The sequence below is a fragment of the Struthio camelus genome, chromosome 24 (assembly GCF_040807025.1).
Source record: "Struthio camelus isolate bStrCam1 chromosome 24, bStrCam1.hap1, whole genome shotgun sequence".
In the NCBI taxonomy this organism is placed as follows: domain Eukaryota; kingdom Metazoa; phylum Chordata; class Aves; order Struthioniformes; family Struthionidae; genus Struthio; species Struthio camelus.
Window position 1 is genome coordinate 7,021,930 of NC_090965.1, and position 14,818 is coordinate 7,036,747.

The 14,818-nt window shown below is 50.3% G+C and overlaps 1 protein-coding gene across 23 annotated transcripts in view; it reads left to right on the forward strand.

The window, feature by feature from the left end:
- NFASC (neurofascin) overlaps positions 1 to 14,818 on the forward strand; it is a 107,820-nt gene that overhangs the window by 43,158 nt on the left and 49,844 nt on the right. For 10 of the 23 annotated variants that reach the window (XM_068918677.1, XM_068918681.1, XM_068918675.1 and 7 more), the window contains exons 3-10: positions 1,740 to 1,757; positions 2,606 to 2,711; positions 2,904 to 3,100; positions 3,415 to 3,537; positions 3,794 to 3,964; positions 7,386 to 7,436; positions 13,452 to 13,563; positions 14,155 to 14,339. In XM_068918677.1, the coding sequence (XP_068774778.1) occupies positions 1,740 to 1,757; positions 2,606 to 2,711; positions 2,904 to 3,100; positions 3,415 to 3,537; positions 3,794 to 3,964; positions 7,386 to 7,436; positions 13,452 to 13,563; positions 14,155 to 14,339 (963 nt within the window). Of the gene's footprint in view, positions 1 to 1,739; positions 1,758 to 2,415; positions 2,454 to 2,605; positions 2,712 to 2,903; positions 3,101 to 3,414; positions 3,538 to 3,793; positions 3,965 to 7,385; positions 7,437 to 13,451; positions 13,564 to 14,154; positions 14,340 to 14,818 lie in introns of those variants that run through there. The other 13 variants (XM_068918694.1, XM_068918680.1, XM_068918695.1 and 10 more) reach the window with 4 other exon arrangements.

Genomic DNA, 14,818 nt, shown 5'->3' on the forward strand with positions numbered 1-14,818 from the left:
TTTAAGTTGTAAAAATAAGAGAAATGCTGGCGGCTGGTGGAGCAGTGCTAAAGGCAGCCTTGCTTTCCTGCGGTAGCTCACCGTTTCCATAGGCTCGTGCTCCCTCTGCGCGGCGCGGAGCCACCGTTTACCTCCCGTGCTGCTGCGGGAAGCGGGGTGGAGACGGAGGGCTCGCTTTTGCCGTTCCTTCTTGGATGGACCCTTTGCCGCAGTGTCAGTGGGACAGATAGCTGTAAATATAAGGCGTAAAATCAGCAGAAAAGCTGTGTTCTGGCTGCAAAACTCAGCTCATTTTTGCCTGTGTAGATTTGGCCAAACTGCCACAGCCCAAGGCTGGTACCTGCTTTGGCCTTGCCTATCCAGAACAGGCTACAACGGCATAAAATCCCTGAGCGGCACGTCTCCAACACCCCAGCGCTGCCCTGCCTCCTAACGCAGCTGGCGCGGCTCCCCATGAGGCTTTTCCCATAGCAGCGAAGGGAGAGTTAAAGATATCTTGGCAGAGCGTCCATGTCCTCCATGTGACTCGGCCCTATCGGAGAAGCTCCACGTTACCTGTTCTGTTCCCGTTTTTGGTCCTTTTGAGCCCGTTTCTGGAGCGCCCCGCGCTGCGTCGTTGCAGGGAAAAGGAAAGGAGCGTGTCCCGGCGCGGGGCGAGGATTACAGATCCTGCCAACATCCGTCCCACGCAGCCGGCCCTTCGCAGCCCTCCCTTAGCTCTCCTTGAGGTGCGGTGCCTCAGCTTCATTTTCCTTTCCCCCAGGCCCGGAGGGAAACTGAGGACTTTGTTTTCATCTCCCCTTTAAGCCTCTTGGTGAGGAGGTCTGCTTTAGCCCTCCCACGGCGGCCGCCCTGCGTCTGCGAGCCGAGCTAAGGGACTCGGCAGGTGCCGGGCTTTCCTACGTCGGACAGGCTGCTCCGGCCAACGTGCAGACTGCAGCTCTCCTCTGCAGGAACGGGGCTCCGCTCCCCGCCTCCCAGGAGCGGTCAAACTCTCCCTGCTTCGCGGAGACCAGCTCCTTCGTGCAGGTGCCCTTTGCAGCAGCCGCCGAGTCTCCCTTGCCCTGTGCCGGGGCAGTTGCACCAGTTTCTCTTTCTTTTAAGCTTTCCTAAGTGGTTTGCCCCCCTCCGGCCACTATGTTAAGAAGTTTTCTTCCCTGAATAAAAGCCTTCCTGTCCTGTCCGAGCATGGCAGGGCACCCTGCACGGTCTGCGACTGTTCCCTTGTCCCTATTTTACTGGATTTTACAGGTGCCTGCACCCATAAAGCCACATCAGGGTTTTTCAGGCACATGTTAGCCTCTGATTCAGGGGGATGAAATAGGGGGATTCAGGGTAATTCTGGCCATAAGGTAGGACACTCCTAACCTTGCCATACAACCGCCTAGACCACTGGAGCACCAGCAGGCTCACAGGCGAGTGGTGCGAGTACGCCGCAGCCTCCCCAGGCAAGGCTGGTCCCTCTTTTGGCCCCAAAAGGCCCCAAAGGGCACAGAGGCAATGAACAGGGACCTGGACTGCTCGGCAGAGGCATCTCGCACGTGAACAGTAAGTGGATCTGAGCATACCTGAATCATTCCTTGTAAAATGTCTGTGTGTTGACCTGCTGGTATTTGCAGACCGACAATAACTATGTATAAACGTTTATGTTTGTGAACAGAGTGTATATGACTATAGGCTTGTTCTTCAATTAACCCTTTTTCTTCTTTTTTATTATGCTTGCACTTTGGAAATAACAGCAAACATTCAGAGTGAATGTAAGTCCTGCCCTTGTCTTCTCTGTGTACGTGGCAGTCGTCTCCTCCTGTCCGGAGCAGGGCATAAGGAGCCGGGGCCGGTCGAGGCTGTCGCTTGGCACGGGGTGCATGGGGCTGTGTTTCACGCTCTGCGGTGTGGCTTGGGGTGGGAAGGACGAGCCGTCTTCCCTCCTCAGTCACGCAGAGTTAGCAAGGGTGCTACAGCAAGCCCTGGTAGCAACAAAGCAGCGAGTATGCAATGCAAACGCTGTAAGCCTCTGTAGAGGCTTGTTACTGCTGAAGCTGCATCTCGGAGGAGAACGGACTCCTCTGCTTTGCAGAAGCGCGTGTGCCAAGCTCGGCTGCTAGGCTGGTGTGCCCCTTTTCACAGGCCCTAAACACCACTGCTGTACTCTCTTTGGGTGAGCCTGGGAGCTTTTGGGCCTGTTTCTTGCTTGGAGAGTACTTGTAAACTTCTTGTAGCAGCTTTCTGTTTCTATGTCATGGCTGCAGCCTCTTTTTTGGAGGTACACAGGTACGGTATCTGTCAGTCTGATTCAAATGACCTGTTGGTAGCAGGAAGAAATAACTGTGAGCTTTCTTAATGAGACCAAGATACCAAGCAAGAAATATGAGCTTCTCAGTCCTGAAAGGGAGACCAAGCAACACCAGTGATCTGAGAGACGATAAACGGTACACAGCCCACCAACGCTGATGGTAATTTCCTCAGGTCTTAAAGGGTTTTAGTCTACAAATAGCATGTCCAGCCTGGGGACAAGGCCAGGAGCCTGGCAGGATTTGCTGTAGGACAGAAGAGAGAGATTTCTTCCTCTCTGCACCCTCCTCACCTCTTCTTGTTTGCCTTGCAGTGCCTCAGCCCCCCACAATCACCAAGCAGTCTGTGAAGGACTACATCGTCGACCCCAGGGATAACATCTTCATCGAATGTGAAGCTAAAGGGAATCCTGTTCCCACGTAAGTGCATCTAAAGCTCTTGTTATACCAAAGTTGTGCTGTTTGTTAGAGCCAATAAAAGATAAAGGCTTGCTCTAGAGAAGCCTCCTTGAGCCCAGCCTGCTGCAGGTCTAAGTTGGCTATGCTTCCACTGGAGTCACCATGTAAATATAGTGTATGACTGCAGAACAAGTGTGTCCTCGATGCTTGCAGCTTTTCATGGACGCGGAATGGGAAGTTCTTCAATGTGGCAAAGGACCCGAAAGTGTCGATGCGGCGGCGGTCAGGAACGCTGGTCATCGACTTCCACAGTGGTGGCCGGCCAGAGGACTATGAGGGCGAATACCAGTGCTTCGCACGGAACGATTATGGGACGGCGCTCTCCAGCAAAATCCACCTCCAGGTTTCTAGTGAGTAGTGCACCCTGCCCAGTCCTGGCAGAGGAACAAGCCCGGTAGATGGCCGCCCTAAGGTGTACAGTCAATATTTGCATCATACAGGATTTTGTAGAAGAGGCATGGGAAACATTCAGTGCACAAATATCTCAGCCTGCTTCATTTGTTACCTGCGTCAGAAAATCTTGCACATATAGAAATAAAGTTTGCATCAAGGCCATTCCATTGAAACCAGGCCAGGTCCAGCGGGAAGAAGGGAGGGAAGAGATGTGCAAAGTTAATCTCTCCTCACACAATCACATGCTGTATCTTTTTTCCTCTTATCACAGAGTCTCCCTTGTGGCCCAAGGAAAAGGTGGATGTGATAGAGGTTGATGAAGGCGCTCCACTTAGCCTGCAATGCAACCCACCTCCTGGCCTGCCTTCTCCAGTCATCTTCTGGATGAGCAGCTGTAAGTTGGGGGAGTGCCCCTTCCCAGCTTGAACCCTCACTCCCTGAGGGGATCACCTCTGTTGCCTGCACTGTTTATTTAAAATAATTATCTTTAGAGTTATTACTGCTAGATTACAGCGTGGAGTCACCAGCACGTGGCTTAGGCCAGAGGGTTACTTTTCTCCTTTACGCAGTCACCAACAGGAGCATCCAGGAGCTCTGGATGTTTCTTTTGGCATCTCTGACTGACTTTGAATTCCTGTTCTCTTGTGCAGCCATGGAGCCAATCCACCAAGACAAGCGTGTCTCCCAAGGCCAGAATGGGGACTTGTACTTCTCCAACGTCTTGCTGCAAGATGCCCAGACAGACTACAGCTGTAATGCACGCTTCCACTTCACCCACACCATTCAGCAGAAAAACCCGTACACCCTCAAGGTGAAAACCAGTAAGTGTCATGGTGATCACTCAGAATGGGTCTTCCTCTGACCGCTCTTTGCATGGCTCTCCTTACAGGCCACCCTGTACAGGTCCCCAACAGCCCTGAAACCTACCAGGCAGAAGAGTGGTGTCTATCATTTTGTTTAAGATAGTATAAGAACTTCTTTGGATAAGGAAGGATAGTGCTTGGACTACTAACATGAGCGTGAGGGGAAGCTGATTTCCTTCCAACATCTCGGAGCTTTGCTAGCTCTGCAGCTTTATGGGTGGCAGGGCTACAAAGACAGCTGTGTGCATGTATCACTACATCTGTGTGTCTGAGAGAACCTCAAAGCATCTCAACACGGATGGGACAGTTCCCTCCATCTTTAGGGAAATGTATAATATGAGGTGATCTTTTCCTAGTTTTAAATGTGGGAAATAGCTTTGGTTTGCTCCAGGCTCAGGTTTATGGGAAAGCCAGGTTTGGAATTATGTCCTTGGCTGCCTTACTTACTTAATTAGCTGTAAGAACATCTTTGTAAACCATCTGAATTAGTGGGTGAGCATATACGTGGATGTTTTAATCAGCCCAGGGCATCCAGAGGTGTGGGCTCAGTCCTCTGCAGTTGACATCAGCACAGCAGAAAGCACCGGGCCCAACTCTGTCCTGTTTCAACCGCAGCTCCTTTCTCCGCAGCGGCGTTTCACTCGCCTCTGCCCAGGGTGGATTCAGCCTTGCACTGCTGCCAGCCTGCACGAGGGGGGCCTGGAGCGTGTGTCAACTTTGCGATTAATGAGCCTCCTCACACAGTTCAAAATTACCTGCTGACCAGGAGCTACTGTTTAGCTCCTTGACTTTAGGGACTGGTGACAGGAGGGCTTGACCCTTTGGAGCCTGAGCACGTACACGTGGAAGGTGTTCAGGATGGCTGGCGATCTTAGGTTCAGCCCAATGAAGAGCATCCTCTTGGGGACAGGAGGAGCACACGTATAATTCACGTTCATTCATAGCCATATGAAGAGATGCTCCGTGGGCGGGTCCAGGCACCCCAAGTCTCTCCTCCAGAAAGGAGACTCCTTTAAAGAGAGCAAGTTTCTGATGCTACCAAATGTCATGCCAGTTGGTTGGTGGGAACATTGGCAGAGGGATGTGAGCTGAGCGCTACAGGAGACGATGCAGGTCCTCCAGAACAGGCTCTCTCTCGTTTTTCGTCTACACGTACAGCACCCGGCACACTCTCAGCTGAGGCCAACACAGGATGGCACGTATGGGTGCTGTCATCAGATAGGAGCCAGATGAAGAGTATCTTCCTGCTAAGGTCACACTTACCTTTTGTGTCGCTGAGAGAGGAAGAGGTCGTGTACTCAGGCAGATACAAGGATGTGTTTTGGGGAGCAGGCTGTCATGCACAGTAGGCATGAAGCACTCCTGAATCCCAGGCTTAGGGGCTTAATCTGCTCTCACAACAGCTTTAAATAGAATTAACTCTATTAAAGCATTCTGACAGCAGTGACCTAAAACTGGTGTGAGATGCAGACTGGGCCTCTAGTATTTTACACCTTTTTTGCAACACCCTCACCTCTATATAGAGCATGAGTGGCGAAACAGCAGTCTAAGTACTATACATAGACTCTTTGCTAATGGAGAGGAATATCTGCAGGCAATTCACTCTGAATTTTATTTGCCCATTTACAGAGCTGGTCAAATAATGACAGCGTTTATCTGTAACTGAAGGGCTGAGTCCTAAATTAGCGTGAGCTGGAGAAATTCTGGCAAACAAAGACCTGTGCTCCTTTGTGCTTCCAAAGGCTTTAGCCTGACATATTGATCAAGCTCTAGAAAAAATGTGTGGAAGAAATCCTGGAAGATTTCTGTACAGCCATCTGAAATACAGCTATAAATGCTCCCCCTCCTCCTGCAGCCACGCTCAGATGCCTCCACAGCATCTGTGCTCCTGGGCTCTTAACAAGTCTCATTAAGGCTGCTGTCCTCTGGCTTCCAGTTATCCTGGACCCTCTCAAGTTTTCCTTTGGAAATGTCTGCTGTGTTATAAGATGCAAATGCCATCCCACAAGCTCCCCAGAGGCCCTTACAAGCTAAAGCACTGAAGCTTTAATTTCTTGTCTGTTATGATAAAATATTCTTTATCTGTACAGTGTTCAAAGGAGATGTGTTTGTATTTGTCTCAAGCTGTTCAGTGATCTCTGCCTTAATGGGCATTGGCTGTCTTGGAAAAAAAAAAAAGGTGCACCCTGCTGCTGAAAAATTGTTGCGTTTGCCTGTCATGATCTTGTATGCAAGAACAGAAAAATGGAAAAAATTTGGGGGAGAGGTACATCTGTGCCTTTTCTTGTAGAGGGTTTCTCTAGTTTACCCAAGTTCGTGCAGCTCTTGGACTTTGGGTGAGCTCCCTTAACCCTTCTGCATAGAAACCATGTGTGAGCTGATGATTGAAGGTTCAGGTCAACACCTGTATTGTAACCAGCATAGCCTGTTCTTTAATTGCTCTAAAATCCCCGGCTCGGTAGATGATGGCTGTGACGTGGCTGTGCCATAGCCCAGTAGAAACCGGGGAGTTCTCACGCTCCACAACGATGTTTAACGTAACAGGCAATGTGAAAATAGGAAGGTGGATCTCATCGCGCAGTAAATGCGAGCTCGCTTGGCTCTTCTGCAGCAGCTGTGGGCCTAGATGGCGAATCTCCCCGTCTCCTCGCAGTGCTCTGAGAGCAATTAGCTTTCTCTTTCAAGGATAGGTGTTGGCTGGCAGTGGCTGTCAATAAATGAGAGCAGTATGTCATTGAAGAGCTGGTATTTTGCATGCAACATAATCTACTTAATTACCTTGTGGTTAAAAGCAATTTTACAGTTGATTATGCTTTTAAAGCCTAATTATTATTGTTATTTTTATTTGTTCACCTTCATCATGCCTTTCTGCGTGATTATGCTGTCGCTTGGCTGTGTCCAGCGTATGTTTTGTGCTGGCAAAAAGTAACAGAAATATGTTTGCTTCATAGTTAAGAAACTGAGAGAAAAAACATTTTCTTCTCAAAAATGAACTGTTTTTTTTTTTTTTCAAAGATACAGATGACTTTAAGCCAAAAGAAAAACCCTTCAATTCAAGGAAATGTTTACGACACAATTACTTGATTTTTTTCATCTATTTATTTGTTTATCCATTTTATAGTTGGAAAGCAGTCTTATTTTTCCTCTCCATTATTGCTGTCTTATGTTGCTGTTTGTCTTTTTGGACAGTTGTGTTCAGAGTGCTTTTGTATTGCTCATGTTGCCTGTCTTGCGCTGTTCTTACCTTTTGGGAAGTTACTTTGTTTTTTTTTGTTTCATTTTGTCTTCTTCCTTGTTCCCCTGTGCCCCTCTGCACCTTTCGGTGCTCCGTGCATGCTTTGGCGCATTTGGTATGCTCATGGTCTTTTGTTTATTACAGAGAAACCCCATAATGAAACGTCTTTTCGAAATCACACTGACATGTACAGTGGTGAGTCAACACTGACTTCTGGAGAACTTCATGTCCTAACCCCGTTTTACCTAACCTGACTTACTCCGCGCTAACACCACTAGCTGGTCGGCCAGGGACCGGGCGAGGAGCTGATGTGTTAGCAGCATCTCCTATATCTCTTGTGTGCACATACACACATGCTGTATGCACGTATGTGCTCCTTTTTCTGATTTGTGATTCATAGTCTGAACTTCACAAAAGCTGTGTGACGAAATCAACCCAACAGGAACACAAGCCCCTAAAAGTTTTGACATCTTAAAATGGTTGAGATTAAGCTAATTAACTGGATATGCAGAGCTCAGCTTTAGGAGTATTTGGATTAATAGGATCTGAACCAAGTGAAAAAGTCTGTACGGCTGAACGGAGGCCAGCTTGCTCCCCCACAGAAGAGTTGGTTTGCCTTCAGAGAGGGCTCACGATTTAAAGATAATACCCAAGATCTCTTCTCCGTGTGCAGAAAGAGCATCTATTGTATTTTCAGCTAAACATAGGCATTGACTAGGAGGAAGAAAGAAGTATTTGGTTTTCTCAAAAGCTCAGTGCTTTGTTTCTTTGTGGGGAGCTTATGCATGTGTTGAATGCTTTTGGGAGATCCTTTTTCCCGTTTGTCTGAGCCGGGAGGTTTCCTCTGGAGAACAGTTTGCTGGGGAAAGCCTGTACCAAACTCATGAATTAAGCTTCAGGTATGTGGTTGCGTAGCTCCCCTGGGCCCAGTTGCTGCCCTGAGATAGATGGAGAGTGTCACAGAAGAGATGGGACAATATAAGCAGAGGTGAGGAACCAGCATGGATCTTCTCCACTGCGGGGGGGGAATGGGGGTGTTTGCATAGGATGCTGAAGGCACAAGTGTAACCAAGTATGTGGAAGCCTCACCAAAGACCATCGAAATACCACTGGCAAGGAGAGTATTAGCATGTACCGCCCCCCAGCCAGCAGCGTTGCCCTGTGCCAGATGAGGCAAGAGTGAGAACAGCGTCTCGGCAGCGACACAAAGTCTGTTTGCCCAGGTGGCGATGCTGGGGAGGATTTGCTTTCTCCCCCTCTTCCCACTGACGTGGGCCAGCGGTGTGCTGCAGCGATGCCGGGAACGGCCCGGGAGAGGTCCCGTGCCATGCGGCGGGATACTGCTCCGAGAGCTCTCGGATCAGCCTGCATTGCGTCGTGCTCCCTCCGGCTTTCCACCCGGAGGAGGAGGTTCGTTTGTTCCCCCATGCAACGTAGGGCACGCTTTCTTCTTCCGTAGAGACTTTAGGGACAAAGAACGCTTTTGTAAGCTAAGAAAAGAGTTTGGAGTGCTAGAAAAGAAGGATAAGACAGGTGAGGGCATTGGGATTCAGTTTGCAGTCCTGCTAGAGACCTCTTCCGTGGCGGGCAGCCTGTGTCCCTGTTCCCTGCCTCAGAAATAGGGACGTTGGCACCTCACCAGCGGTCAGGAGGCAGCTGGAGCCTGCAGGGACCAGGGTCACGTGAAGCCACCGCCGCATGGTGACAGAAGCGCTGCTTTGTTCAGCAAGAAGTGCTGACTGCCCTGATGACGCAGGGTGGAGGAACAGAGCCCGTTGCATTTGCATTTCTCCAACTAATGGGCAGTTAAGAAGGCCGCTCGCCTGCTTTTCCTGCCTCCCTGCTGGTATAAAACAAACGCAGCCCGTGGTGGAGAAGTCGCCATGCAAGCAGCAAGGCCTGGTGTTCGCGTGAGGAGCTGAGGTTCTGCCTTGAGGTAGCAAACCTCAAGAAAGACTCAATAAAATCCATGGGCAGCACGAGGCGGAATGACCTGAGAAATGGTGCAAGAACGGGGAAAAAAGTGGGCGCAGCTCTCTTGATCTGTCCCCAGCCTGCAGAGCTCGTGCTGGGCACGGAGCAGGCGTGGAGAGTGCCGGGTCCTCAAAGCGATCCCATGATCCCCTCCGGCAACCAGGTCTCTTCAGGTCTGAAGTAGCAGGTGCAGGTGAAGGCATCCTCTGTGCCCTCAGGCTCAGCAGGAACGAGGAGGTGACAACCCTGTGCCCCGGCACCATGTCTGCGGTATCAGAGCCAGCTTGCCGCTTCCTTGGCACCAGGTGCCAGGGTGCATTTCGGGGCCTTGCAAACACAAATACAGTTTAAATGGTGCTATATCCCATTTTTCCTGATAGCTTGAAGCACCTACTTGATTCGGGAAAAGCAGGATTTCAGTAACTGAGATCCTGACAGGTCCTTGCTGCCTCCCAAAGCTGAGCGAGGGGGATCTGGGTTAGCGCAGCAACTGCAGGGGACACGTTCGTCCTATGCTTGCTGCCAAGTGGCAGAGCTGCAAGCGAATTTCTCTTCCCCCTCAGACGAGAGGAAACTGCTCCCTCTTGGCAATAGTTTGCTTTTGAGGGGGAGGTTTCTCTGGGATGGCTGAGGAGGACTGAGCACACTCAAAGCCTGGAGAAGGATCAGCAGGCTGACGAACCTCCCGAGGAAGCAGTGGTGTTAGAAGATGGGCTGGGCTGAGTCTGAAAATATTTGTACGAATGGCTTTGAAAGGGGATTGCAAGCAAAATGAGCTTCAGTGGGGATTACATAAACTGAATCAATGAGAGGCAATGCCTCCGCTCGTAGGCACGCTGAACACGCGCGAGGTCTGCAACAGCTCGAAGAGAAAATCCTGCAGAGAGCTCTCCTTAAATATATCCTACTACTCCTCTAAGCTAAGAGAGCAGTGCCAACGCCGTTTGCATTTCAAAGCGAATGCTTTTACGCTGCCTGTGCACAATTTTTGTATCGCAGCGCTCACGGGTTCGGGAGGGAGACGCGCTCAGTGGAGTTTGTGGGTTTCTCAGTCTCCCGCTCCGTGTGTTTGTACAGAGAAAAGGGCAGCTACGTGTCAGTCTCCCAGTTAGGAAAATCAGATCATATCTACACCGAGAGATATCTACTTGTTTCTCTTCATAGGTATGTAGAATAAACTGCCTTCTGCTTGCACTGTATGGAAACTTAACATGCCTGGGAATGTTTTATGTGTTCAGTCGATTCAGACCAACCATCCAAGACCCTCTCATTGGACTGTGCAAAACTGAGCTACAAACCAGGAGCTGCTTAGAGATTTATGAACTGGTGAAAAAATTCTTTTGGCACTTTCTCTTTTTTGATAACTGCATGTTTCTCCCAGAATGATCTGGCTAGCTTCAGTTGCCAGAGAGAAGACTGCAGCACACCAGGTTGTCTGTCTTAAGCGAAAGGGGAGCGGGGAAGAGAAACTCGAGCAGCTGGAGGCTGTGATTTCCCCCCGTCTCTCTGCTGGTCTCCGTCAGCCAGGCCGGAGCCCAGCTCATCCTGGCGAGATGGTGCTTGCAGGAGCGGTGCGCGAGCGGTTGGTGAGACCGCTGAGCCAGCCCAAGGGTAGGCTAGTCACACAGGATGCCCCAGCGCCTTCTCCCGCGTCGCGCCACGGCTCGGCCCAGCCTGGCTCAGAGCGGGTGTTGGTGGCCCCAGCCAGGGAAACTTAATTGCCTAGGCAAACTGTTCTGCAATTGGGAAGGAAAAACGATCTCAAAGGATTAATTGGTTTGAATGTTTCATTAGCTGGGAACCCTCTGCTAGCTCCAGAAGTTTCTCACCTTGTTTAACGTGGAAATGAAAGTCTTTTTTTTTTTTTTTTTTTTTTGGCAAACCTGTAGGACGATTTAGAGCTGGCCAGTTGCACAGGAAGTAAACAGACGGGCTCTCTCTGGATGTGCGGTCTCCTATTACTGCCTTTAAGCTGAAGGGAGTTGCAAGTTGATGTACGTTTTTTTTAAAAGCTCAGGTCAGGACTCTGGGGAGGGAAGCACATGGCTACGCCAGCGTGTTCCTGGGATATCCTGTTCAGAGCTGAATGAGGCCAGGTTTGCAGAGGTGGAGGCAACAGCAGCAATATATGAGAAGCAGAGTCTATTTTTCAGCAGAAATAAATATCCATGGGATTTATTTTTCCAGGTCTGTTCCATCCAAGCAGATAAGTGAGACGTTGCTAACTGTCTGACATCTTGCAGCTGTAGGTGCTGCGAATTCGGAGCTGGGATGTTACATCCGCCTGAGATGCGTTCTGGCTGCTCCCTGTTATAAATAGCCAAATACTTATTTAGTAGTGCTATACTAAGGCAAAAGCTTATCAGCTATGCAGTGGTGTTGTTAGGTCTATTAAACAAGTGGATAGAATACTAATTTATCTTCCTTATTTTTAATTTTCATCATTAATACCTGGCTGGTAAAATTGGCTTGCACTGCTGCTTATCTCTTCTAGTTATGCCCTGGGCTCCTGAGCAAATGGGTTCAGCACAGGAGTGAAACCTGCAGCCCATTCAAACAGGTCGCAAATTGCTGGCTAATAAAAGCCAATGTTTACTTATAACATAATATCCCACACTCCTAATCACGTGAGAAGAGCGAACGTCATGAGTCTGGCCAGAGGTACGGCAGCTGTTGACAAATACTGACTTTAACTCCAACCACCGCTGCTGTAGTCTAATTTCAGTGCATTCGCATTGGCTTTACATGGGAAAGAGAACTTCTCCAGAAGCAGGCAAACCAACCAGGGGCGTTCAGGGCCTTGTCCAGCCTACTGTCCCATCAAGATAAGGCCGAGATTTGTCTGCCGTGGTAATCCATTAATCACATAACAGACTAACCCTTTGACCAGCGCCGGCTGCCCGCCAGCGGTGCAAGGCTGCGTGGGGTGTGCGTGTGGCTGGGCTCCTGCTGGTCTGGAGCCATCTCAGTTTAACTCCTGTTGGTTTTTCTTCTTTTGAGGGGCCTGGTCACAAACTTTTCCTGAAGCAGACTGACACGGACTCCATAAATAGTCTCCGTTCTCTCTCCCCCGTTTCTTTGCAGCCCTTCTCCTGTACCAACCCCCGTGTAGAGGTGGGCATCCCCAGGCGCTGCAGGAGCAGCTCTCGCGTGTGCCGAGCAAAAAGCCGCGGTGGGCTGGACGTGCCTGGCTACGTCCTGCTCATCGAGCTGATGAACCGTTTGGGGCCAGGGCTCGGGCTGCTCCGCCACGGCCCTGCTGGAGCGCTCCCAAATGACCGTGGTCTCTCCCCACGAATCGCTTCCGTACTTGTGGCGACGCTATGTCAACCCAGGCCGTTTTGTTCCTAATCTCATAACCTCCTTCTCTGCTACTGCTGCTTTCAAGCCCATCTCATCTTGTTATGTCCTCACTGATTCAGTTTAATAATTCCAATCTTTTTTGCAAGGGGACCCTCACTGTGTGTATTTGTAGACAGCTGTCTTACGTCTTCCCCTGGTTGCCTCCCGTCAAACTTTCCCGCTCCGTCACGGTGTTTGTCGTTGTGGCCGCTGTCCGCTACGTTCTCCAGTCCCGTTCCCTGTTCGAAGGGAGCTGCCCCATCAGGCCCAGCAGCTCGTGGCATGCGTGGCAAAACGGCTTGACGCTGATAGAGCCCCAGACGCTGCCGCAGGACCCACCGTTGCGCTGCGATCCCCTCTGCGGCAAGGCAGATCACTTGTCAGATTAAACCCTTCCTGTGCCCGTTTGTCTGTAATTTCTGTCCTTTGTTAAGTGTTTTGTCCGTCGGTATTTCCAAATCTCATTTGATTTCAGCTGATTTCTTTTCTGCCTGGATCTTACCGTGCTCTTTGCTAGAGGGACAGGTAGGTAGAAGAGGCACAGCCCCGGCATGGTGCTGCCAGCGCGGGGCTCTCCCGACGTGCCATCCCCACGGCCTAGCTGCCTTTGCCAGATCTCTCTTCTCTTTCATGTTTTGACTGTATTTCCTGCCTGCCAAAAATCCTCTCTGTTCCTAGTTTTTTACTTTAAAAATGTGCATTGTGCCCCTCTCTGCTCCCCAGGTACTTTTCTAGGTGCGTTTTCTTTCCTACGTCCAGCTGCAAGCTCGTGCAGGAACCTGACAGCTTCCTCCTGAAACTTTTGTGTGTTTCTGACCCTGGGTGTTCCTCCCTGTTGCTGTGGAGTGCTTAAAAGCACTGTATTTTTTTATTTTTCTTTCCTGCTGATTGCAGCCCGAGGGATTACGGAAACAACTCCCAGCTTCATGTATCCATACGGGACGTCAAGCAGCCAGATGGTGCTCCGCGGGGTGGACCTGCTGCTGGAGTGCATTGCTTCAGGAGTGTATGTACTGCGGCTCGAGGCGGGGAGAGGGCGGTCGCCAGCACCCCCAAAGGGATGGCCTGGGACCTGGGCTTTTGCAGACCAAGATGCTGAATCACTGAAAAGGAAAGCTGAGTTTTGCAGCAGGGTTCAGAGAAGCAAGTTATCTTTTGCCTGCTGGCAAAATCCATGGATAATTCCCCATTGATTTGTCCTTATAGGTATTCGCAAACCTCCTAGGTGCTCCTTGCAGTACTGTATGAACAGTGGGAGATGGCACTTGCGGTCTGTGTGCCTGCAGAAGCACCCTGGGCAGGGACAGTCACAGCACTGCTGGGGCTGCGCTGCGAGATGCTGCGTGCCGACGCAGCCAGACCACTGCTCTGTGTCCAGGCACAAGGCACCAGACGAAATCTACTCCTGATCAGCTGGCGATGTTCAGAGTCCTGGATTAGGGGCTGTGGTGGGAGGGAGGGAGGGAGGGTGTCCCAGCTATTCAGCCAGTCCTTCTCCCTGGGTTTGAATGGTTTTGAGTGCCTGAATATAGATGTTGTTTTCTTAGGAACGTTTCTCTTGTCTTGCAAGGACGTTTATTTCCTCCCCTCTCCTTAGACCAGCGCCAGACATCATGTGGTACAAGAAAGGAGGAGAGCTCCCAGCAGGTAAAACCAAGCTGGAAAACTTTAACAAGGCCCTTCGTATCTCCAACGTCTCAGAGGAGGACTCCGGGGAGTATTTCTGTTTGGCATCTAACAAGATGGGCAGCATCCGCCACACGATCTCAGTGAGAGTGAAGGGTATGTCATCTTTACCTTGCCACCTTTTTTTACTTCTTTAACCAGAAATTGAGGCAGGATGCATGGGAATGACTGCTCTTAGTTGTTTCAGCATGTCTGAAAGCGGGACTTGGGCCTTCTGCATGAGCTGGGTGCTGTTATATCCAGCAATATTTGCTTCTTGTCCAAATAGACCTGAAAGCAGTCAGAGCTGCTGGTCTCAGCTGGCGTAGTTCAGTAGCGCTCCACTGATATGAGCAGTCGCATTTGCGTACAAAGCAGGAGGATCGAGGCCGAAGAGCGTGAATGAAGAGGACTCCCTGCTCTCCCTGGACCCAAAAAGGTCCACAAGAGAGGACTGTTTTATTATTCTCTATGTTCAGCAGTGTGTGGGCAGGGAAGTTGCTCCCAGTTCATAATGCTCTGAGACGCCAAGCGGCAGGACAGGCTGCATAGATGTGTGCCCTGCTCCGGAGGTGGCATTTGGGTCTGGTGCCGAG